Source organism: Somniosus microcephalus, chromosome 2, assembly GCF_052327205.1.
Source record: "Somniosus microcephalus isolate GS21.2 chromosome 2, FLI_Smic_1.0, whole genome shotgun sequence".
Lineage (NCBI taxonomy): Eukaryota > Metazoa > Chordata > Chondrichthyes > Squaliformes > Somniosidae > Somniosus > Somniosus microcephalus.
The window spans coordinates 257,031,260-257,055,367 of record NC_140988.1 but is presented as its reverse complement, the minus strand read 5'-3'; the positions used below and the strand labels follow the sequence as shown (position 1 = coordinate 257,055,367).

At 45.5% G+C, this 24,108-nt stretch overlaps 1 protein-coding gene across 1 annotated transcript in view; it reads right to left on the bottom strand.

Annotated features, from left to right (window-relative positions):
* Positions 1-17,307, bottom strand: part of LOC147123346 (uncharacterized) — a 100,252-nt gene extending 82,945 nt beyond the window's left edge. The window contains exon 1 of the mRNA XM_085971323.1: positions 16,990-17,307. Within this exon, the coding sequence (XP_085827449.1) occupies positions 16,990-17,132 (143 nt within the window). The 5' untranslated portion in view covers positions 17,133-17,307. The remainder of the gene's footprint in view (positions 1-16,989) is intronic.
* Positions 17,308-24,108: the final 6,801 nt, after the last annotated feature.

Sequence of the window (24,108 nt, the reverse complement as noted above, 5' to 3'; positions counted from 1 at the left end):
GCAAAAGTGTGCTGTGGAGGTAAGTGATGGGTGCAAGTGTGGAGAGGTGAGTATCTGAGGTAAGTGCAAAGTGTTAGAAAAAGTGTATTTACCTTTGTTTCTCCCTGCAGGCTTCAGTCGGAGAGTATGCGAAGAGTCTCGCACCTCCGTGGTAGACATGACAGATGGCCGTTGCATTCTCCAATGCAACAAACATCTAATTTCTGAAAAAGAAAGAGGTTTGATGAGGTCTTGAATTCAAGAACTCATCAAACTACAGAGAATGTCATGGTTTGACAGCTTCACAGAGCTGTCAAATGATGACAATTCATCTGTCAAAAATTTGACAGATGAAACGTCATACGTTGACGTTCTCTGCAACCAGCTTTCTCTTAATTGGCCGGCTAAGCGGGCTTATTAAGGTCAATCAAGGGAAAATAGTGTGGGTTGGCCAGAAGTTGATGGAGGCGGGACTGAAACCCGACATGTGGGAGTCCCACCTCCAAAAGCTCCCCATTGGCAAAATCACCCCCTCAGTCTATTAACTGATTTCTCATCTAGTGTTTTGAGATCCGTTGCCCCTTCTACAACAGTCTTTTATCTCTCAGTATCTCAGAACCTGATTCTTTCTCTTTTTCCTGATAGTATTTTCTCTCTTATAAACACAAGGGGCTGGATTTTCATTGAGGAGTCAGGTAGGAGGCGGGACTACAACTTTCGGGGTTGTAGTCCCGCCTCCATCGAGTTCTAGCCAACCCACATGATTTTGATTTGATTGACCTTGTTGAGCCCACCCAGTGGGCTCAGCAGGCCAATTAAGGGCCACCCGGCAACAGGTGACATCACAGATTGGTATTTCATCTGTCAAGACCTTTTGACAGATGAAATATCAGCGTTCGACAGCTGTTTGAAGCTGTCAAACACTGACAATCTGTACACTAAGTTCATTCCTTCCTCTCAGGATGATTTAGAGATCTCCCCAGAACAGAAAGCTGAAACTTTTGACAGATCGCGGCCATTCTGCTTTCTGTGCCGGTGAGATGAGGGACTCCCGAGACCTGAGGGGAGGAAGGCTGTAAAGGTATCTAAATGTAAGTAAAATTTCTTTAAACACTTTAAACACACCAAACACACTTACCTCTGCACTCATGCACCCATCACTCACCTGAACACCAGACATCTCGACTCCTCCAAGCCCTTCATCCCGACGGCCCGCCTCGCTAACTTGGCGTGGTTTGGAGCCGTCAGGAATCTCACATTTCAACAATGAAAACAGGGATTAGGCTAAAAACTGCCCGTTAACTACCTGTTAACAGGCAGTTAATTGGCACTAATCCCCTTCCCGCCTCAGGGAGGCGGGTCCCAGTGTGGGTCAGGTACCCGCCTCCTTTGAAACTGGCATGGAGGCGGGTTAGGAGCGGGATGGGTTTGTGCCCCCCGATTTTGGGATCTTAACCCCCCACATGCCTCCAATCCCGCCTCCACGGCCCAATGAAAATCCTGCCCAAGTTCTTTCTTTCACTTATTTATTATAGTCAAGCCTTCTGCTTCTATTCCATTAGCGTTATTAATGCTACTCTGCCTCTCTATTCTCAAACTTAGACTTTCCCTACCCTCTGCCAAGTTAGTTTAAATCCTTTCCAACTGCTCGACTTACCCTCTTTACAAGCAAATTAGTGACATTTCGGTTCAAGTGAACGCCATCCCTTCAGTATAGTTTTCTCTTGTTCCAGAAGTTTCATTAATGCCTCAAGAAGGTGAACCCTTTTCTTTTCTCGCACTGACGTTTCTGATCTTCGTCTCCTTAACCTGTCCAACTTGTAGCACAGGAAGCAATCTGGAGATTACCACCCTTAAGGTCTTGTTTTTCCATCTAGTGCCCAACTCCTTAAACTTCCTTTGCAAGGCGTTAAGTGTTCTTTTAGCTGTGTCACTGGTCCAAGTGTGGCCCACAATTTTTGCTGCTCTCCCTCCCTTTCCAGACACCTATTCCATGGTGTCCTTCACCTGGCACTGTGGAGCTAACATACTATTTGAGATTCCAGATCTGGACTGCAAAAAAGGCTGACTAGATCCATCTGCTGTAAGGAAATGTCGTTACCATGAAGTGACAGTAATAGTCAGCTGTGGGCTGAAATTTGGCTCCATCTTCTTGTAGGCACGCTACAACATGGGTCTGTTGCCATGAAGTGGCACAGAAACTCAGCTTCCACACACCACCTCCACTTCAAAAGCCATCAAACAAGGTAGACCCAAATCTGCATCTTGGGTTTCCTTTCCCTTCACTTGTGCCAGACTCTTCGTCCACTGTCTCTTCAACCTTGGTAAAGGCTGCTGATGGAATGTTATGCCGTTACTCTTCAAAGGCTTTCAGAGTTTTGGTCAACCTAATGTAATACTAACAACAACATGTACTTATATAGCACCTTTAACGTAGTAAAACATCCCAAGATGCTTCACAGGAGCGTTATCAAACAAAATCTGACACCGAGCTACACAAGGAGAAATTAGGGCAGATGACCAAAAGCTCAGTCAAAGAGATAGGTTTTAAGGAGCGTCTTAAAGGAAGGAGGGGAGGTAGAGAGGCGGAGAGGTTTAAGGAGGGAATTACAGAGCTCAGGGCCTCAGCAACTGAAGGCACAGCCACCAATGGTTGAGCAATTAAAATCAGGAATGCTCAAGAGGTCAACATTAGAGGAACACCGATATCTCGGGGGTTGGGGGGGCTGCAGGAAATTGCAGAGAGAGGGAGGGGCGAGGCCATGGAGGGATTTCATAAAAAGGATGAAAATTTTAAAATCAAGACGTTGCTTAACCGGGAGCCAATGTATATCAGCGAACACAGAGGTGATGGGTGAACGGGACTTGGTGCAAGTTAGGAAAAGGGCAGCCGAGTTTTGGATGCCCTCAAGTTTACATAGGGTAGAACGTGGGAGGCCACCTAGGAGTGCGTTGCAATAGTCAAGTCAAGAGGTAACAAAGGCATAGATGAGGGTTTCAACAGCAGCTGAGCTGAGGCGGGGCCGAAACGGGCGATGTTACAGAGGTGGAAATAGGTGGTCTTAGTAATGGCGCGGATATGTGGTCAGAAGCTCATTTCAGGTTCAAATATGACACCAAGGCTGCGAACAGTCTGAGCCAGCCTCAGACAGATGAGAGGGATGGAGTGGGTGGCTAGGGAATGGAGTTTGTGGCGGGGACCAAAGACAATTGTAGTGTATGTACCTTGCAGAAGGAACTATATTCTGCAGCCCCTGTATACTGCAGTACCAGTAGTGACCACCCCTGTATATAAGCCTGTGTAGTAACTTTGCATAGTTAGTTCCCGTTTGTCTCCACTCAGTGAAGACCTGTTATAACCAACTCCTGCAGTCCCGTGTCTCAATTACACACGGACATAACACTGGCGACGAGCAGATTCGAACTTACCTACAGTCTGTACCACCTCATGGGGATCCATCCCTGAAGCGAAGTTGTCAGAGGTCGAGGCCAGAAGGAAGAAAGAAAAAAAAACAAACAGAAGAAACGGGCGTCAACCGTGGGCAACCGCCTCTGATTCATCAGAGTTGAAGATTTGCAGGAGAGGCTGTCGAGAGCGGGGCTTGGTTATCCTGTCGATGGTGTTCCAGCTAATCGGGCTGGTGGCAGGTAGTACACTGATCCTTCCTGGGCTGCGGCGGGCTAGAGCTCAATCGGGTGGCCTTGCAACGGGGCCGAGCAGCGTTGTCGGGAAGAGGAGAGAGAGAGGGTGGAGCACACAGGGAGCGGCCGGTGCTACGAAGCCGGGCAGTGAACAGACCCGAGAAGAGGGAGGAAAGTGTCCCGTAGGGTTGCTCCGACGACGGGAAAATAAAGAAATTAGAAGCGCAGAAAGCCGCGAGGAGCTACAGTTTGCCACGGGAACCGCGGAGAGCGGCGTTAGCAGCAGCGCGGGAGGGAAGTGCGCGAAGACCATAGGGCGTCGCCATCAAGGCATAAAACGCCAGCAACAGCGCTACCAGCAGCGGAGAAGACGGAAAGCGCGGGAGGTGCCATTTTGTTAAATCGGGGAAGAAGGCAAAGCGCGGGAGGCGCCATCTTAGATTTCCAAGATGCCGAAGACTGGCAATATCACTGCCTTCGATAATGCAATAGAAGATTGGACCACGTATGTGGAAAGAGTCGAAGTATATTGCGAGGCAAACGAAGTAGCCGATGAGAAAAAGGCATCGGTACTACTAAACTTAATGGGCGCAAGAACGTACGGCCTATTGCGGAACCTGATTACTCCAGCCAAACCGATGGCGAAGAGTTTTAACGAAATTGTTCATATCCTACAGGAACACCTAAATCCTATACCGCTGCTGATAGCAGAAAGATTTAAATTCCACAGGAGAAGTCAGCATAAAGATGAGAGCAATGCTGATTACCTTACGGAACTACGCAAGCTATCAAAGCACTGCCAGTTCAGAGCAGGACTGGCAGATACTCTACGGGACAAATTTGTCTGTGGACTCCTGAGTGAAGGAGCCCAGAAGAGGTTACTCTCAGAGAAAGAGCTGACGCTAGATAAGGCTTTCAGCGTGGCAGTATCGTACGAAGCAGCAGCAAAGGGAGCTGCGGAAATACAGCAAAAGCCACAGGAATACGGCACCCACGAAATGACACGGGTATTTGAAAAATGTTATCGATGCAGCAGAACCCATGACCAGAAGGACTGCTGGTCCAAGGACAAAATATGCAGGCAATGCGGAAAGATGGGACACATTGCACGAGTTTGCAGGTCTGGGAAGAAGACTAACGACAACAAAAAGGCTACTAAGGAACAGTACAGGAAAGTACAAAGATGACGGACAATAGTTCTGAAGACCAGATGAGCGATAGTGAATCCGGGAACAAGAGACTAAGCTGTCTCAAACTCCACAACATAATCACAAAAGAGGATCACTGAACCATTTGGGTCACCCTCATGATAGCAGGGTCCCAAGTCAAAATGGAATTGGATACAGGATCAGCCCTGACCGTCATGAATCGACGAGACTACGAGCGGCTATTCTCACACATACCCTTGAAAGAGACATCCATTGACTTGACGACGTATACGGGGCAAAAAGTATACCCCAGAGGGAAAATAAGGGTGCCTGTCGAATACAACGGCAAGGAAATACAGAAATTGTATCTGTACATACTGCAAGATGGTGGACCTCCGTTATTGGGACGTGAATGTATCAGAAAGATAAGTTTAGACTGGCACTGCATTCAGGCACTGACGGTGACTGGTAAAAAGGATGATGACGTCACACCTGGACGATTGTCAAAAATCGTAGCTAATGCCAAAGAGGTATTTCAACAAGAACTGGGAACTCTTAAAGGCGTAACCGCCTCGATAAAAATAGAAGAGAATGCAATTCCCAAGTTTTTCAAAGCAAGACCGGTACCATATGCAATTCGCCCAGCCGTCGAGGCAGAGCTGGAGAATCTGGAGAATGCAGGCGTGTTATCTAAGGTAGACTGGAGCGAGTGGGCGACACCCATCGTTCCTGTCATGAAGAAAACGTTAAACAATAAGTCTGAGGAGCCAAGGAAGGTTCGCATCTGTGGGGACTTCAAGGTGACGGTGAACCCAGTCCTTCACACAGTACAATATCCTCTCCCGAGGATAGAAGATATTTTCGCCTCACTATCTGGAGGGAAGCGTTTTACAAAAATAGACCTAACACAAGCATATTTGCAGATGGAGGTTGAAGAATCCTCTAGGAAGTATCTCACGATAAACACTCACAAAGGTCTTTACCAGTATAATCGACTGGTATTCGGAGTAGCATCAGTTCCGTCGATATGGCAAAGAGCGATGGAACAAGACCTGCAAGGGATTCCGGGGACTCAGTGTTACTTGGACGACATCCTAGTGACAGGTGAAGATGACAGTGAACACCTTGCCAACCTAGAGCAGGTGCTCACTAGACTAAGAGAACATGGGCTACGAGCCAATCGCCCCAAGTGCGAGTTTTTTAAGATACAGATATCGTACTGTGGCCACGTGATTGATGAAGAGGGGTTACATAAGTCCCCTGACAAAATTGAAGCGGTAGTTAAGGCTCCAGCGCCTGAAAATGTGTCGCAACTGAGGTCATTCCTCGGATTGGTGAATTACTACCATAACTTTTTGCCGAATTTGTCCACAATTCTGCACCCACTGAACGCCCTACTACAAACTGGAGTAGCATGGAAATGGAGCGATGAATGTAAGCGGGCCTTTCAGAAGAGTAAAGACCTAATCACTTCAAGAGAAGTATTGGCTCACTACAACCCATCACTACCGATAAGGCTGGCGTGTGATGCGTCTCCCTACGGCATTGGAGCGGTACGGTCACATAAATTCCTTGATGGTTCAGAGAGGCCGATAGCTTTTGCGTCACGCTCGTTAACTTCAGCCGAGCGTAACTACGCCCAGATTGACAGAGAGGCCCTCAGCCTGGTGTGGGGGGTGAAGAACTTCAATCACTACCTGCACGGTCAGAAATTTACTCTACTAACTGATCATCAACCTCTTGCCTCCATTTTCAACGCTCAGAAGGGCGTCCCGATAATGACAGCACAACGGCTACAGAGGTGGTCCCTTTTCCTAGGGGCACACCAATATGACAGCGAGTACAAAGGAACTAAACAGCATGGGAATGCTGATGGATTATCGCGCCTACCGTTGCCGACGGTGGAAGAAGCACCTGCAGTGGATCCAGTGGAGATATTCTACTCGACCATAGTCAAATGTCTACCTGTGACGAATGCAAACATAGAAAAGGAAACACGAAATGACCCGACACTCTCCTGGGTCTATGATTTAACGGTGAAGGGATGGCCAGCACATGGCGAACCACTATTGCCAGCATTCTCGCCGAGAAGAGAACAGCTGTCAGTGTGCAGAGGAACCTTGATGTGTGGATCCAGAGTAGTAATTCCACCCAAATTGAAGGATAGAGTGCTCAATGAGCTTCATGAGGGATATCTGGGAGGGGTAAAAATGAAGAACTTAGCCAGAGCGTTTGTGTGGTGGCCAGGAATCGATAGAGAAATCGAAGAGATGACCAAGAGCTGTACAGGATGCCAGAAGGTCCAAAACGCCCCACCACAAGCCCCTCTACATCCATGGGAATGGCCCTCATCTCCATGGCAAAGGGTGCACATTGATTTTGCTGGTCCATTTATGGACTCGAATGTTTTTAATTGCGGTGGATGCACATTCAAAGTGGCCAGAGGTAATAAAAATGTCCTCAACCACCACAGAAAAAACTATCACAGTCTTACGAACCATATTCGCCAGAAATGGGCTGCCTGAACAGATTTGCTCCGACAATGGACCACAGTTTGTGTCTGAAGAGTTCCGGAGGTTCTTAAAGAACAATGGTGTTAAGCATTACACATCCGCCCCATATCATCCAGCCACCAATGGATTGGCTGAGAGGTTTGTTCAAACATTCAAGAAGGCTATCAAGGCAACGTGCAATGAAGACATACCCCTACAACACAAGGTGGATAACTTCTTGTTTGCCTACCGGAATGCAACACATGCGGTTACCAACCAAACTCCAGCCATGATGTTCTTCAATCGAAGACTACGATGCCACTTGGATTTGGTCAAGCCAAACATCAGAAGAGATGTGGAGAACAGGCAGTTTCAAAATATGAATGAAAGGCCGAACAGGAGTTTTAAGATAGGTCAACCAGTTTTGGCCCGGGACTACCGCACAGAGAAATGGCAGCCAGGAACGATCTGCACACGGCAAGGACCTCTCATGTATACCGTGGACGTTGGAGAGAGCATTGTAAGACGCCATGCTGACCAGATTCTAGAGTCACTGGAAAACGTCAATTCCACACCCCGATCCGATACACCTGGTGAGGAAACCGAAGTACCAATTGCATCTACCTCAGAATCGGGAATATTGGAAGCAGACGAACCCAACAACGACGTTGATTCCGAATCAACTCTGCCAGAAGAACCTGATACCCCAAAGAGGCGTTATCCAGACAGAATCAGGAAGCCTCCTCAAAGACTGAACTTATAATTGCTTAACTTCAGCTGTGTATGACAACTGTAATTGTAAATATGTTATTCAATTATTAATCAAATGTTATGCACTGTTTAGCTAAAAGGGAAGGAATTGTAGTGTATGTACTTTGCAGAAGGAACTATATTCTGCAGCCCCTGTATACTGCAGTACCAGTAGTGACCACCCCTGTATATAAGCCTGTGGAGTAACTTTGCATAGTTAGTTTCCCGTTTGTCTCCACTCAGTAAAGACCTGTTATAACCAACTCCTGCAGTCCGTGTCTCAATTACACACGGACATAACAATGGCTTCGGTCTTTCCAATATTTAATTGGAGGAAATTTCTGCTCATCCAGAACTGGATGTCGGACAAGCAGTCTGATAACTTAGAGACAGTGGAGGGGTCGAGAGAAGTGGTGGTGAGGTATAGAATCATAGAAATTTATGGCACAGAAGGAGACCATTTTGCCCATCGTGTCTGTGCCAACCAAAAAAGAGCTATCCAGCCTAATCCCACTTTCCAGCTCTTGGTTCGTAGCCTTATAGGTTATGGCACTTCAAGTGCATATCCAAGTACTTTTTAAATGTGAGGCAGGCTTCTGCCTCTACCACCCTTTCAGGTAGTGAGTTCCAGACACCCACCGCCCTTGAAGAAAAAAAAATCTTTCTCAACTCCCCTCTAATCCTTCTACCAATTACTTTAAATCTATGCCTTCTGGTTATTAACCTCTCTGCCATGGGAAATAGGGCCTTCCTATCCACTCTATCTAGGCCCCCCATAATTTAATACACCTCAATTAAGTCTCCACTCAGCCTCCTCTGTTCCAAAGAAAACAAATCCAGCCTATCCAATCTTTCCTCAGTTAAAATTCTCCATTCCTGGCAATATCCTTGTAAATCTCCTCTATATCCTCTCTAGTGCAATGATATCTTTCCTGTAATATGGCGACCAGAACTGTACACAGTACTCTAGTTGTGGCCGAATAGTGTTTTATGCAGTTCAAGCATAACCTCCCTGCTCTTATATTCTATTCCTAGGCTAATAAAGGAAAGTATCCCGTATACCTTCTTAACCACCCTATCTACCTGTCCTGCTATTTTCAGGGATCTGTGGGCATGCACACCAAGGTCTCTCTGTTCCTCTACGCTTCTCAGTGTCCAACCATTTATTGTGTATTCCGTTGCCTGGTTAGCCCTCCCCAAATACATTACCTCACACTTCTCCAGATTGAATTCCATTTGCCACTTTTCTGCCCACTTGACCAGTCCATTGATATCTTCCTGCAGTCTGCAGCTTTCTTCCTCACTCTCAACCACATGCCCAATTTTTGTATGCAAACTTCTTAATCATACCCCCTACATTGAAGTCCAAATCATTGATATATACCACAAAAAGCAAGGGATCTAGTACTAAGCCCTGAGCAACCCCACTACACAGCCTTCCAGTCACAAAATCACCGGTCGACCATTACCCTTTGCTTTCTGCCACTGAGCCAATTTTGAATCCAACTTGTCACTTTTCCTTGGATCCCATGGGATGTTACTTTTCTGACCAGTCTGCCATGTGGGACCTGGTCAAAAGCCTTGCTAAAATCTATGTAGCCTACATCAAACGAGCTACCCTCATCGATCCTCCTTGTTACCTCCTCAAAAAATGCAATCAAATTAGTCAGACACAACTTTCTCTTAACAAATCCATGCTGACTATCCTTGATTAATCCAAGTCTTTCTAAATGATGATTAATACTGTCCCTTAGATCTTTTTCCAATAATTTGCCCATCACCGAGGTTAGGCTGACTGCCTATAATTACTCGGTTTATCCCTTTCGCCCTTTATAAACAACGGTACAAGTTTAGCAGTCCTCCAGCACCACAGCTGTAGCCAGAGAGGATTGTAAAATGATGGTCAGAGCCTCCGCTATTTTCTCCCTTGCTTCTCTTAACAGCCTGGGATACATTTAATCTGGGCCTGGCGATTTATCTACTTTCAAAGATGCTAAATCCCTTAATACTTCCTCTCTCACTATGTTTGTCTCATCTAATATTTCACACTCAACTACAATATCTGCATCGTCCCTCTTTTTTGTGAATTCAGACACAAAGTATTCATTAAGAACCATACCCATGTCTTCTGCCTCCAGGACCCTACTCTTTTTTTTTTAAGTTATCCTCTTGCTCCTTATGTATTTATAAAACACCTGGGTTTTCCTTTATGTTACTTGCCAATATTTTTCATGCCATCTCTTTGCTTTCCTAATTTCCTTTTTAATTTCACCCCTGCACTTTCCATATGCCTCTAGGCTTTCTGCATAATTTAGCTCTCAGTATCTGACATCAGCTTCCCTTTTTTTCCTTACCTAACCCTGTATGCCCCATGACATCCAGGGGGCTCTAGATTTGGGAGCTCCACCCTTTTTCTTTCTGGGAACTGGGTAGGTTTGGGTGTCATCAGCGTACATGTGGAAACTGATGCAGTGTTTTCGGATGATGTCACCGAGGGGCAGCATGTAGATGAGAAATAGGAGGAGGCTAAGGATAGATCCTTGGGGGGACACCAGAGGTAACGATGCAGGAACGGGAAGCGAAGCCATTTTCTGGCTACGATTAGTTAAGAATGGAACCAGGTGAGTGCAGTCCCACCCAGCAGCACAACGAAGGAGAGGTCAACCATGTCAAAGGCTGCAGACAGGTCGAGAAGGACGACGAGGGGTAGTTTTACCTTTGTCACAGTCACATAGGATGTCATTTGTGACTTTGATAAGAGCCGTTCTGATACTATGGAAAAGGTGGAAACCTGATTGGAGGGATTTTTTAATAATGTTATTCGCTCATGCGATGTGGGCGTCGCTGGCAAAGCCAGCATTTATTGCCCATCCCTAATTGCCCTCGAGAAGGTGGTGGTGAGCCGCCTTCTTGAACTGCTGCAGTCCATGTGGTGAAAATACTCCCACAGTGCTGTTAGGCAGGGAGTTCCAGGATTTTGACCCAGCGACGATGAAGGATCGGCGATATACTTCCAAGTCAGGATGGTGTGGTGTTCCCATGCGCCTGCTGCCCTTGTCCTTTTAGGTGGAAGAGGTTGCGGGTTTGGGAGGTGCTGCCGAAGAAGCCTTGATGAGTTGCTGCAGTGCATCTTGTAGATGGTACACACTGCAGCCATGGTACACCATTGATGGAGGAAGTGAATGTTTAAGGTGGTGGATGGGGTGCCAATCAAGCGGTCCACTTTGCCCTGGATGGTGTTGAGCTTCTTGAGTGTTGTTGGATCTGCATTCATCCAGGCAAGTGGAGAGTATGCCATTACACTCCTGACTTGTGCCTTGTAGATGGTGGAAAGGTTTTGGGGAGTCAGAAGGTGAGACACTCGCCGCAGAATACCTAGCCTCTGACCTGCTCTTGTTGCCACAGTATTTATGTGGCTGGTCCAGTTAAGTTTCTGGTCAATGGTGACCCCCAGGATGTTGATGGTGGTGGATTCGGCAATGGTAATGTTGTTGAATGTCAAGGGGCGGTGGTTAGACTCTCGCTTGTTAGAGATAGTAATTGCCTGGCACTTGTGTGGCTCAAATGTTAACTGCCACTTATCAGCCCAAGCGTCGTCTAGGTCTTGTTGCATGCGGGCATGGACTGCTTCATTATCTGAGGAGTTGTGAATGGCACTGAACGCTGTGCAGTCATCAGCGAACATTCCCATTTCTGACCTTATGTTGGAGGGAAGATCATTGATGAAGCAGCTGAAGATGGTTGGGCCTAGGACACTGCCCTGAGGAACTCCTGCAGCGATGTCCTGGGGCTGTGATGATTGACCTCCAACCACCACAACCATCTTCCTTTGTGCTAGGTACGACTCCAGCCAGTGGAGAGTTTCCCCCGTGATTCCCATTGAGTTCAGTTTTACTAGGGTTCCTTGATGCCACACTCGGTCAAATGCTGCCTTGATGTCAAGGACAGTCACTCTCACCTCACCTCTGGAATTCGGCTCCTTTGTCCACATTTGGACCAAGGCTGTAATGAGGTCAGGAGCCGAGTGGTCCTGACGGAACCCAAACTGGGCATCAGTGAGCAGGTTATTGGTGAGTAAGTGCCGCTTGATAGCACTGTTGATGACACCGTCCATCACTTTGCTGATGATTGAGAGTAGACTGATGAGGCGGTAATTGGCCAGATTGGATTTGTCCTGCTTTTTGTGGACAGGACATATTTGGGCAGTTTTCCATTGTCGGATAGATGCTAGTGTTGTAGCTGTACTGGAACAGCTTGGCTAAAGGCACGGCTAGTTCTGGAGCACAAGTCTTCAGCACGACAGCCGGGATGTTGTCAGGGCCCATAGCCTTTGCTGTATCCAGTGCGCTCAGCAGTTTCCTGATATCACGTGGAGTGAATTGAATTGGTTGAAGACTGGCTTCTGTGATGGTGAAGATGGGGATATTCATGGAGCCTCCTCCTCCAGTTAGTTGTTTAATGGTCCACCACTATTCACGACTGGATGTAACAGGACTGCAGACCTTTGATCTGATCCGGTGATTGTGGGATCGCTTAGCCCTGTCTATAGCATGCTGCTTCTGCTTTTTAGCATGCATGTAGTCCTGTGTTGCAGCTTCCCCAGGTTGGCAACTCATTTTTAGGTATGCCTGGTGCTGCTCCTGGCATTCTCTTCTACACTCCTTATTGAACCAGGGTTGGTCCCCTGACTTGATGGTAATGGTAGTGTGAGGGATATGCTGGGTCATGAATTGTGGTGGAATACAGTTCTGCTGCTGCTGATGGCCCACAGCGCCTCAAGGATGCCCAGTTTTGAGCTGCTAGGTCTGCTCTGAATCTATCCCATTTAGCATGGTGGTAGTGTCACACAACACGATGGAAGGTGTCCTCAGTGTGAAGACGGGACTTCGTCTCCACAATGACTATGCGGTGGCCACTGCTACCAATACTGTCATGGACAGATGCATCAGCAACAGGTAGATTGGTGAGGGCAAAGTCAAGTAGGTTTTTCTCTCGTGTTGGTTCTCTCACCACCTGTCGCAGGTCCAAACTTGCAGCTATGTCCTTCAGGACTCGGCCAGCTCGATCAGTAATGGTGGTACAGAGCCATTCTTGGTGATGGACACTGAAGTGCCCCACCCAGAGTACATTCTGTGCCCTTGCTATTCTCAGTGCTTCTTCCAAGTGGTGTTCAACATGGAGGAGCACTGATTCATCAACTGAGGGAGGGCGGTAGGTGTTAACTAGCAGGAGGTTTCCTTGCCCATGCTTGACCTGAAGCCATGAGACTTCATGGGGTCCAGAGTCAATGTTGGGGACTCCGAGGGCCACTCCTTCCTGACTGTATACTACTGTGCCGCCACCCCTGGTGGGTCTGTCCTGCTGGTGGGACAGGACATACCCAGGGATGGTGATGGAGGAGTTTGGGACATTGGCTGAAAGGTATGATTCTGTGAGTATGACCATGTCAGGCTGTTGCTTGACTAGTCTGTGGGACAGCTCTCCCAATTTTGGCACAAGTCCCCAGATGTTGGTGAGGAGAACTTTGCAGGGTCGACTGGGCTGGCTGTGCCGTTGTTGTGTCCGTAGTCGATGCCAAGGTCGATCCATCCAGTTTTATTCTTATTATTGTGTTTCGTAGCGGTTTGTTACAAGCGGAGTGGCTTGCTAGACCATTTCAGAGGACAGTTAAGAGTCAACCACATTGCTGCGGGTCTGGAGTCACATATAGGCCAGACCAGGTAAGGATGGCAGATTTCCTTCCCTAAAGGACATTCAAACAGAGCGTTCTGGGAAAGATGGGCAGGGCAACAACACGTTCAAGGACTTTGAAGAGCAAAGGGAGGTTGGAGATGGTGCGGTGGTTTGCAAGGACAAGGGGTCAAGGGTTATATTTTTGAGGAGAGGGGTGATGACGGCAGATTTGAAGGAGAGGGGATTCGTATGAATTGCCATAAGCCCTGTAAATTTTAGTTAAATTCAGTTTCCCAAAATCCCAACACAAGTGCGCGCCCTACAGCTGTGCCTGAAAGCTATGGTAAGGCACTGACCACAGGAAACTGGGTACAAACAGAACATTTGCTTTGGAGTTGTCTAAAACTACCATTAGGCATTCAGATCCAAACTGCGCCAAATGTTGATAAACTTGCCTACGTGCATAGACCCCCCCCTTGGCGTTGCTCATTGAGAGTTGGAGGATAACAACTTATATATTTATATAGCGCCTTTAACGTAATAAAACATCCCAAGGCACTTCACGGGAGAGTTATCAAAAAAGAAATTTGACACTGAGTCATTTAAGATGTTAGGGCAGATGACCAAAAGCTTGGTCGAAGATGTAGGTTTTAAGGAGCTGTTTTCTCACAACAAGAGTGTTATGCCATGTAACAGTGTATGATCAGCAGGATCATTGACTTGTGGGGCCAGTAATTCCGGTCCCAACGCGTGAGTACGGACAGGGTACTCACGCGTGGGCCCGTTGGAAGTGCCGGATTTCAGCATGCACAGCGCATGCGCGGAAAACCGGCATTTCCTCTCCACTGAACCAAGGGGTTAAGAGGCGGTTCCCTTGCGACATTTGAGGCAGCGCGTTCGCGTTGAACTTCGGTTTTTTTGACAGGTTTGTCTGTGCGTGAAGGCCTCCACTTTTTACAAATGTAAAAAGCAGACTAAGGACTTCATTTTATAAGGTAAGTGGTCTAATAATTAAAGTTAGAATTTTTTTCCCCACAGGTTTATTATTTTTAAAGAATTTACAGTAAGGTAATTTTTGGACCCGATTTCTTGAAAAAAAAATTTTGGCAGAAATTTGAATAATTGTTTAAATTAGTTTTTTAAAGTTATTAATAGCTAATTTAATTATTGGAATTTTTTTTTAACTTTTATTTAAAGTTTAAGTAGTGTTTTGGGTGCCCGTACTTTTCATGTGTTTGACAGGTCTTATGTCTAACTCATGAATGGACTTTTGTAAACTCCCATTGGTTGCCCAGTGCTCACGTGATCCCAGCCGGCTCATCGCACTAAGTACGCCGCTGGATCACACACGCACAGCGCGCCGGGAGCTGAACCGGGCCACAGACCGGAAATCCAAGTAGGTCCAGTCTTCAAATGTCAGCGCGATATGCAAGTGTAGGTCGGGGGCTTGCACCCGCGGGAAGCCCCCAACCCAAATTTCTGGGCCATGGTGACTAAATAAGTCAAAGTGTGTTATATGACATGACATTGTGGGATTATTTTCAGTGTTTCAGGAATTAAGTTTTGAGATTCCATCCATTTTTGTGAAAATCTTAAATGGGTGGATTGATTATGATTATCTGTTTCTTTACCTTTGTCTTATTTTCAAAGTCTGGGACACACAGAATGACAGTAGTCAACATATATCAGATTGCAAATGTGGAATTTAGGAATAATGGAGATGGAGGTTGTGGTGTTTAGCAGCAGTTATGGGGGTGCTGGGCTTTGATACATTAAGGACTGGTTCTGGCATATGGTAGCACTCCAAACAAGGAACCTGGGGTTTGATAATACTGGAGTATGAAAGTTGGGGTTTTGGTTACTGGGTGATTCTCAGGGTCTAGCTGTAGTGGAGACTGCCAGGGTTTTACGGCAGTGAGGGGAACATCCCATGGTATAGCAACACTGGAGCAGATGATCCTAGGTGATAGCATTGAGGATAGTACCAGGATCTGAAACACGGAGGAGTGCTAGGTGCGCCGGAACTCATGGATAATCTCAATGTATAGTATCACTGGGAAGCAGGGTCCTAAATTTGTAGTAGGACAGAGGCAGGGGTCTGGAAGCATTGGGCGTGGCAGCAGAAAATCTGACACCAGTGAAGAGGGGGATCCCTGGAATGATAGACAGGACCTTGGTGTATGCTAGCACTGTGAGGGTGTTGCATACTCCAGGAGCACCAGTGGTCCTGTATCTTCCAGTATAGTATTGGTATAAGGAATGTGGCATCTGGGAGTGGGGTCCTAGAGATGGGCACCATAGGCAACTGGATCCTGGGAACACTGGGAGAGGGAATCACAAGGTCTGGGAGCACTAGAAATGAAAGTCTAAGCTATGGGAATAATGGAAAGTGATGTCCAAGCCTGGAAGCATTGGGAGCAATGGAAGAGAAATGGTGGGGCTAAAGAGAAACAGATGGGGTGCCAAGATCTGGGAACTTACAGGAGGGGATTCTTGGGTGTGGAACTACTAGGAGGGGGGATGCTGGAGTCTGGGTCATTGATAAGAGGGCCCAGGATCCATGTTTTTTCCCCTGCTCTTTCCCTATAGTCCTGAAAATATTTCCTTTTCCAAGTATATATCCAATTCCCTTTTGAAAGTCACTACTGAATATGCTTCCACCACCCTTTCAGGCAATGTATTCTAGACCATAGCAACTAGTAAAACAAATTCTCCTCCTCCCCCCTGTTAAGTCTGTGTGTTATAATGAGAATTATTACACAGACCACAAGAGTAAATTTTAACAGGTCTTTACTAGTTGAAGGTCAGGGCGGAACTGCCCAATAAATCATTACACAGCACTTATGTGTGGTCACCACCGGTATTACAGTATACAGCAGCCAAGATAAAGTAGTGCAACCCTTAAAATAGTTCTCTTAAAGGTGGAACGGTTACATACACTACACCCCCAACGTTATTTTGCCAATTACTTTAAATCCGTGTCCTCTGGTTACCTACCCACCTGCCAGTGGAAACATCTGGCTGCAAAAACCGCGATTGGTAACTACCGTTGTCAGTAAACTCGTCCAATTTAGAAAGATATTGAAGGCTACATTTTTTTAAAATGTTGTCCTAATTTTCGATAAATCATATAAACATGTAATGTTTATGGCACAATTAACTGCACAGGATAGAAAATACCAACGTGTCTTTTTTTCCAATTCATTCACAGCTATGCGAAACTCACACGGCGACAGGCGTTCCTGGATTATTAAATCACAGCCTTTCACTGTACCATGTAATTGTGTAAAAATAATTATCGTAACCTGGACGCGCCTCCCACTGGTTCCTCTGAACGCGACTGGATCTCATAAACATCATTGAAGTGTACAATTGTTAGCACCGAAGCCTTCGCACCAGACGCTGCTTCGCACGACGCATCGAACACGCCAACCCTTGCCGCCGCCATCTTTGATTTCGGCAACAAATCTTTGTGGAAACCTCCTCTTCCCACACGCACCAACCGCCCTGTCGTCGTTATAGCAACGTCGAACCCAAGCTGTCTCCCGGCACCACGTGCTGGGCAGCACCCTCATTGTGACGTATTGACTGCACTGGCGTGATGAATGAGTCGCGCGCAAGAATCGCATGACGTTGCATAGCAGTTACATCTTGAAAATGGCGTCGCTGTTGGCTTAAATTGGAAATGGACTTTCAGCCAGTCACAAAAGAAATGAAGTCGTGGAAATTCCTTAATTAAACATACCTTTTTGTCAACCAAACCAAACTTAAACTATAAGAAGACGCAAGTTTTATGCAATTAGGTACATTGTGCAGACCATGAAATACAAATCAGTAGAAAACATTTTGTTTCACGTATGGGTAAAACAGAATACACATGGAAAAATTGTGCCCTAAACACCGAATATTCCCCCTGGTAGCCATACCAGCATCAAAGCTCTCAACATTACACAAATCATAGGGGTGAGATTTTCAATCACGTTACCTGTGGTATTGTTTCATTATTAAAAAATCAAGCTATGTATGTCACATGGACTGCAGGGAATAAATAATTAGCATTAACATAGTTTCTATTATCTTTGTTGTATTTATTTGTTGCCCCTTGTTTATTTCTTAATCTTTTTCTGTTTTTCTCTTCCTGCCTTCACAACGCACTCTTTTCTCTTACGGGGCCTATAGTTTTGACAGAGGTCTTTACAGCCACGAAAGCTGAGTTGGCCCCAGCTCTGAAGCATTCTCTTGCCCTCCAGCAAGAGAAAGTGAAAATGCAAAACTAGAATTTAGTGGCACACAAAGATGATAGCACAATCCTGAAATGGGCAGCATGAAGCTTGTCGATTAGCACAGATGTCCACCAAATGCAAGAGGTCCTGGCTATCTTCAGTGAAAAGGAAACCACCAAAAGTAATCAGTCACAACACTGGCAACAGTGACAGTATGACTCAATTTTTTCACTGCTTTAAGAAAATGAAATCACTACAATACTGCAGTACATACATACACCCATCATCACTTGATGCTGCCGGGTCAGCATGTCAATGTTTGCTGACACAAATCAACACAGATAAGCCCCCTCTGTCCACCATCCTGCAGTCTACTTCCTACTGAGTCTAGCTGCTAATGCACCAGAAAGGCTAAGTTCCTTCTCCTCCATGTTTCCAGCACAAGTCCTGTCTCTAGAATACAGAAGTGGCAATCGAGGCCACTAGCATTTTAAGTGAGTGAAGAGGATGAGTGGGGCCTGTCCACCGCATTAGCCAGAATTAGGTAGGAGCAGGGAGAAAAGTGAATGCGGGGTGGGGGTGGGGGGAATCCGAGAGAATGAAAAAGAATGCACAAAGCAGGCAAGACAATGATAGGGGAGGGGAAAGAGAATGGAAAGGGGGAGAGAACACAAGGGGTAGAAAGCAGGAGGGAGAATGCACAGAGGGAGGAAATGTAAGAGTGAAGTGAATTACATAGAATATACAGCACAAAAACAGGCCATTCGATCCAACCAGTCCATGCGAGTTGCAGAGAAAGATTAACACCGGGGCTATAGGGCTTGTGTCCATGGGACTTAGACAAATATGGGGTCCAATAAAATTTACAAAAGTACAGAAAAACTGCATGATCAGTTTAATTTAAGCATATTATATTGTGATATGATTCGCGTTATTATTAATGAAGTATGTAAACATTAAACAAGCTTATTTCTTCATGCATTTTGCTACATGTTTAATTGATTGGGGGAGGTTGTGCAGGTGTGGAGAGCCTCCAAATGTTCTTGGTTCCCAGAGTCCCAAGAATTCTTAATCTGGCTTTGGCAAGGGTAAAAAGAATGCAAGAGAAAGGCAAGTGGGGCGAGAATCCAAGGAATAGAGAATGCAAAGTGAGGAGATGGAGGGGAGAATGCAAAAGGGGAGGAGACAAAATACAAGAGGTATGGGGAGGAGCCAGAATGCATAGCAAGGCCAAGAGGAAGGAACAGAATGCATTGCGAGGGAAAGTACAGAATGTATTGCAATAGGAGGGGAAGGGCAAAATGCATAGGGAGGGCATGTGGCAGAATGCACGGGGAGGAGATGGGGCTGAATGCATGGGGAGGGAAGAGAAGCGGAATGTATTGCAAGAGGAAGGGAGGGAACAGAGTGCATGCAATGGAGAAATAGATGGGGTGGGCATAAGGGAAATGGAGGGAAGGGGAAGTGGATGGCAGTGAAAGAGAGGCGAGTGGACAACAATGACAGGGTGGTTAGTGTGCATGGGAGAGGGAAGGTGAAATCAATGGCATTGAAGGGGAAGGTAAATAGATGATAATGAAGGGGAGAGGGGAAGGGGCAGGAGCTAAGGAACAATGGTTCCTTGGACATGTGCAGCGCCTTTATTTTAACATTTTAATGAGGCCTCTGCTGCTTTCAGGTAGCTGCCCAGGACGACTATAAGTTGTTCGATCCAATAGGCAGCCGATGCACTTCCAGGGGAGATTGCAACCTGAAATTTGTCTCCCTAATGTTGATTTTATGCCAAAAGAACAGGCAAAACCGAATGGACTTTCTCATCCCTTTGTCCCTAAACTGGTCTGGAGTGGTAGAATGCCTTTGTGAACTGAGACAATGGGAAAGTTACTATTGGGGTAATTTCTGGGTGAGTGGTCCTGTTCATAATCCTAATGCCACTTTGTGTTTACTGTCTTAAGATAAAAACTTTATTATTGTGAAATATGAACGTGCTCAAAATTAGTCAAATACATAAGGCCAGGATTGATGCTGTCTTTGACGGTGTATGCTCAGCGTACGCAGTCCTAATCCTTCTGTTTGGGCCCTGCAAGTTCCGGGTTTCCGCATGCGCTACACATGCGCAAAAACCTAATACGCCTTGACAGATCTACCGAACCGACTGAGAAATTAGCTTCACTGGCGCAGAGTTGGGCTATTTGCCCAACTATTGCCCAGCAATTGCCCATGAAACCCTTACGGCTGGTAAAAGCAGGCATAGGGCCTGCTTTCACCAGAGTAAGGGTTAATATAAATCTTACATTAAAAATGTAAAAATAAAAAATGATGCACAAACACTTAAAATTAGTTTATGCGAATATTGGCCCACGTTAAAATGTTTAAAATTATTTTTTTTAATGTAAATTTTTATTGTATTTGGTGTAATTAAGGGACTTATAATTAAATTTGAAAATCAGAAAATTTATATTTATTAGAGCAGTCTAAATTGTTTAATTATTTGGGGATTCCATTGCATGTCATTAGGTGATTCCGTTCGGAAATGACTGCAATGGAATTCTCCTTTCTCTTCTGAGGACCTGACCCACGTGATCCCAGGGACACTTCCAAACCACCTGCGTCCCAGGGATCCATGGACCTTTACGCAGACGTATGCCTGGAGGCCAGGACCCGAAGTCTCTGTAGTTGTGGAGCCAGGAGGTAAGTTTGGAAATATTTCGTGGGTCATAGGCATACTCTGGAGTACACCTCTGACCGCAAATTCAGGGCCATAATGTTTAATTTAAAAAATTCAACATTTTCTAGGGGTTTGTGTCCCCAGGCTCCCTTATAAACGCACCACTAATTTTATGCCTCCAACACTTGGATTCCCCCTTTAGTCTCTCATGTAATTATATTTTTTAATTACTCCAATACAAGTGAAGACATTTTCTGTAGACTTACTGCTTAAGGTGCAAAGCCTGTGTAACTGCTTGTTTTCACATATGAGGACCGTACCTGAGTTGTCAGAATTTTAGCGCCTGGCACCTTTTTTGAAGCTGTTGGTGAGCTTTTGCTAGTTTTCTTGGTTGACATGTACGACAGTGGAATCTGTTTTTAGTGATCTCTGCTTGTAATAATACTGCGCAAACCATCATTTCCATTTCCATTAACTCTGGATTTTCCATTAGTTCAAGTCAGTTACACTGATCTGTCTTATGCTGGAATCCCTGATGTTTCTCATCCCATTGACACCTTCTGATGTTGGTTCCTATCTTCTCATAGTGCTAATGAGCAGTGTTATTGAATAATTGAGCAATGTTGCCCAAGACTGAATGGCACTTTAAACAAGTGAGCAGTTACTCACAGCCATCAATCCCAAATGTTTTTCTTCCTCCTTCCTTTTCTGCCAACTTTCTCTCCTGGTCTGTAGGTTTTAAGTACTTGCTGGTGTATAGTATTATGGGCTCTGATAAGGCTTAATGGGTGTGTTTTGTGATCTCACCGACAACGTGAGAGGGCTTCATCATGTATACATGCCACATGCAAATGAAGGTTAGCAGTAGAATAAAAGGAATTCCAGATTTCCCGATTATGGAGCAGAATTTCAGAAATCCTGACAAGTGTTAGTTCTGCCTATTCTCAATGGTCAAGGAAAAATGTGCAAGGCTATGGGGAAAGAGCAGGGGAGTGGGACTTATTGGACAGCTCCTTCCAAGAGCTGGCACAGGCACAATGGGCCTAATGTTCTCCTTCTGTGCTGTGTGATTCTATGATTAAAAATAAGATATATGAGAAAGAGAGTTCTTCAGATAATGAAATGTTTTACTTTTGTTACGTTTTTAGCTGTTGTGTGTTTATTTCCAGTTTTTTTGGGGGGGATGGGTTGTGTTTTGAGGGGGTGTTTTTACTAGAATGTAAATAGAAAAGCAGCCAAATAATTGTCTCCAAATCGCTGGAAAGCCAACTATAAATAAAATATTTACAAAAGTTCAGCCCAACAGGAATATCTTTAAAGAGGGGGGCTATCAATAAGAACATAAGAACATAAGAATTAAGAGTAGGCCATAAAGCCCCTCGAGCCTGCTCCACCATTCAATAAGATCATGGCCGATCTTCGACCTCATCTCCACTTTCCCGCTTGATCCCCATATCCCTTGATGCTCCTAAAGTCCAAAAATCTATCTATCTCAGCCTTGAATATACTCAATGACTCTCAACACAAAAGGCATCAAGGGGTATGGGGAGAGAGGGGGAATATGGTATTGAGATAGAGGATCAGCCATGATCATATTGAATGGCGGAGCAGGCTCGAAGGGCCGAATGGCCTACACCTGCTCCTATTTTTCTATGTTTCTATGTTTCTATCCACAGCCCTTTGGGGTAGAGAATTCCAAAGATTCACAACCCACTGAGTGAAGAAATTCCTCCTCATTTCAGCCTTAAATGGCCGATCCCTTACCCTGAGACTATGTCCCCCAGTTCTAGACTCTCCAGCCAGGGGAAACAACCTCTCAGCATCTACCCTGTCAATCCCCCTCAGAATCTTATATGTTTCAATGAAATCACCTCTCATTCTTCTAACCTCCAGAGAGTTTAGGCCCAATCTACTCAATCTCTCCTCATAGGACAACCCTCTCATCCCAGGGATCAATCTAGTGAACCTTTGTTGCACTGCCTCTAAGGCAAGTATGTCCGTCCTCAGACAAGGAGACCAAAACTGTGCACAGTACTCCAGGTGTGGTCGCGCCAGAGCCCTGTACAATTGTAGTAAGACTTCCTTACTCTTATACTCCAACCCCCTTGAATTCTCTTGACAGATCCTCTGCATGCCCAAGAAAAGTGCTGATTTGCACAACTTCCGCCCACTGAAAGCCTGTCAAATTCTTACGCCTGGTAAAAGCAGGCGTACGGCCAGCTTTTACCAGCATAAGAGTTTTAAAAAATAGAAAAGTAACATTTTATCACTCATTTATAAATTTAAAATATTCTTCAAACCGGTAAGTTTATTTTTAGCCCCATAAAATGTTTTAATTCTTTTTTCAAAAATTAGATTTTTGTTTAAAATATTTAAATGGCATTTTAATTCATTTTAAATATGTAATAAAAAAATATATTTCATGTGTTGGTGTATTTTTTAAGTGATCCCCATTCACACTTTTGACAGTTCTATACGTACGGACCTGTCAAAAGTATGAATGGGGATTCTCTTCTTTTATTGGTTGGGCCAGCCCATGTGATCCCAGGAGCGCCTGGGATACATGGGGCTCTGCCTGCGCGGACCTGGAGAGGCCCAAGAGTGCAAGCCGCTATTCTTCCCGGCCACCAGGTACTTTCGTAGAAATTTTGCAGGTCGAAGGCGTCCGCCCACGGGAAGCCTCCAATCGCAAATGTTGGCCCTCTGTTTTTCTATTCTTCCTACCAAAGTGAATAACCTCACATTTCCCCACATTATACTCCATCTGCCATATTATTGCCCATTCACTTAACCTGTCTATAGGTCTTTGTGTCCTCCGCAGTTTACTTTCCTACCTAGCTTTGTATTGTCAGCAAACTTGGATATATTGCACTGGTCCCTTCATCTAAGTCATTAATATAGATTTAAATAGCTGATCCTTAGCACCCCACTAGTTACAACCTGCCAACCAGAAAATGATCCGTTTATTTCTACTCCCTATTTTTGTCCGTTAACTAATCCTCTAGCCGGGCTAATACATTACCCCCAACCCTACCAGCCCTTATCTTGCGTAGCAACCTTTTATGTGGCACCTTATCGAATGTCTTTTGGAAATCAAGTGACTCCTAAAATACAAACACCCTTATCCTTTCCTCTTCCCCGTCCCCGCCGACACCAGCCCACCCCCTCCCCTTCCCTTCCCCACGTTGATCCAGTTATTCCCCTCTCCCAATCCTGCTTGAACTGAATACTGCACTGGGTCTCCACTCCCCCCGTGCAACACCACTGAAGATCGACTAGAACTATCAAAAATATTTGCCTTTCTGTGCGTAGAAATAAAAGAGCTATCTAAATTTGCCCTTCATTTGCTTTTCAATCACCATTTTCATTGTCTTACTTCAGTGTTCTTCTTGAGGTTGTGAAACTTTTTAGACCTCCCTCCAGGTCCAGCCTATCTTGAAGATCAAGTTTACTCATTCCCTGACAGCTTGCCATGCATTTTGTTATCTTTGTGGTTCCCACTGCAGAATGGAGTAATATTACAATGGCTGTCA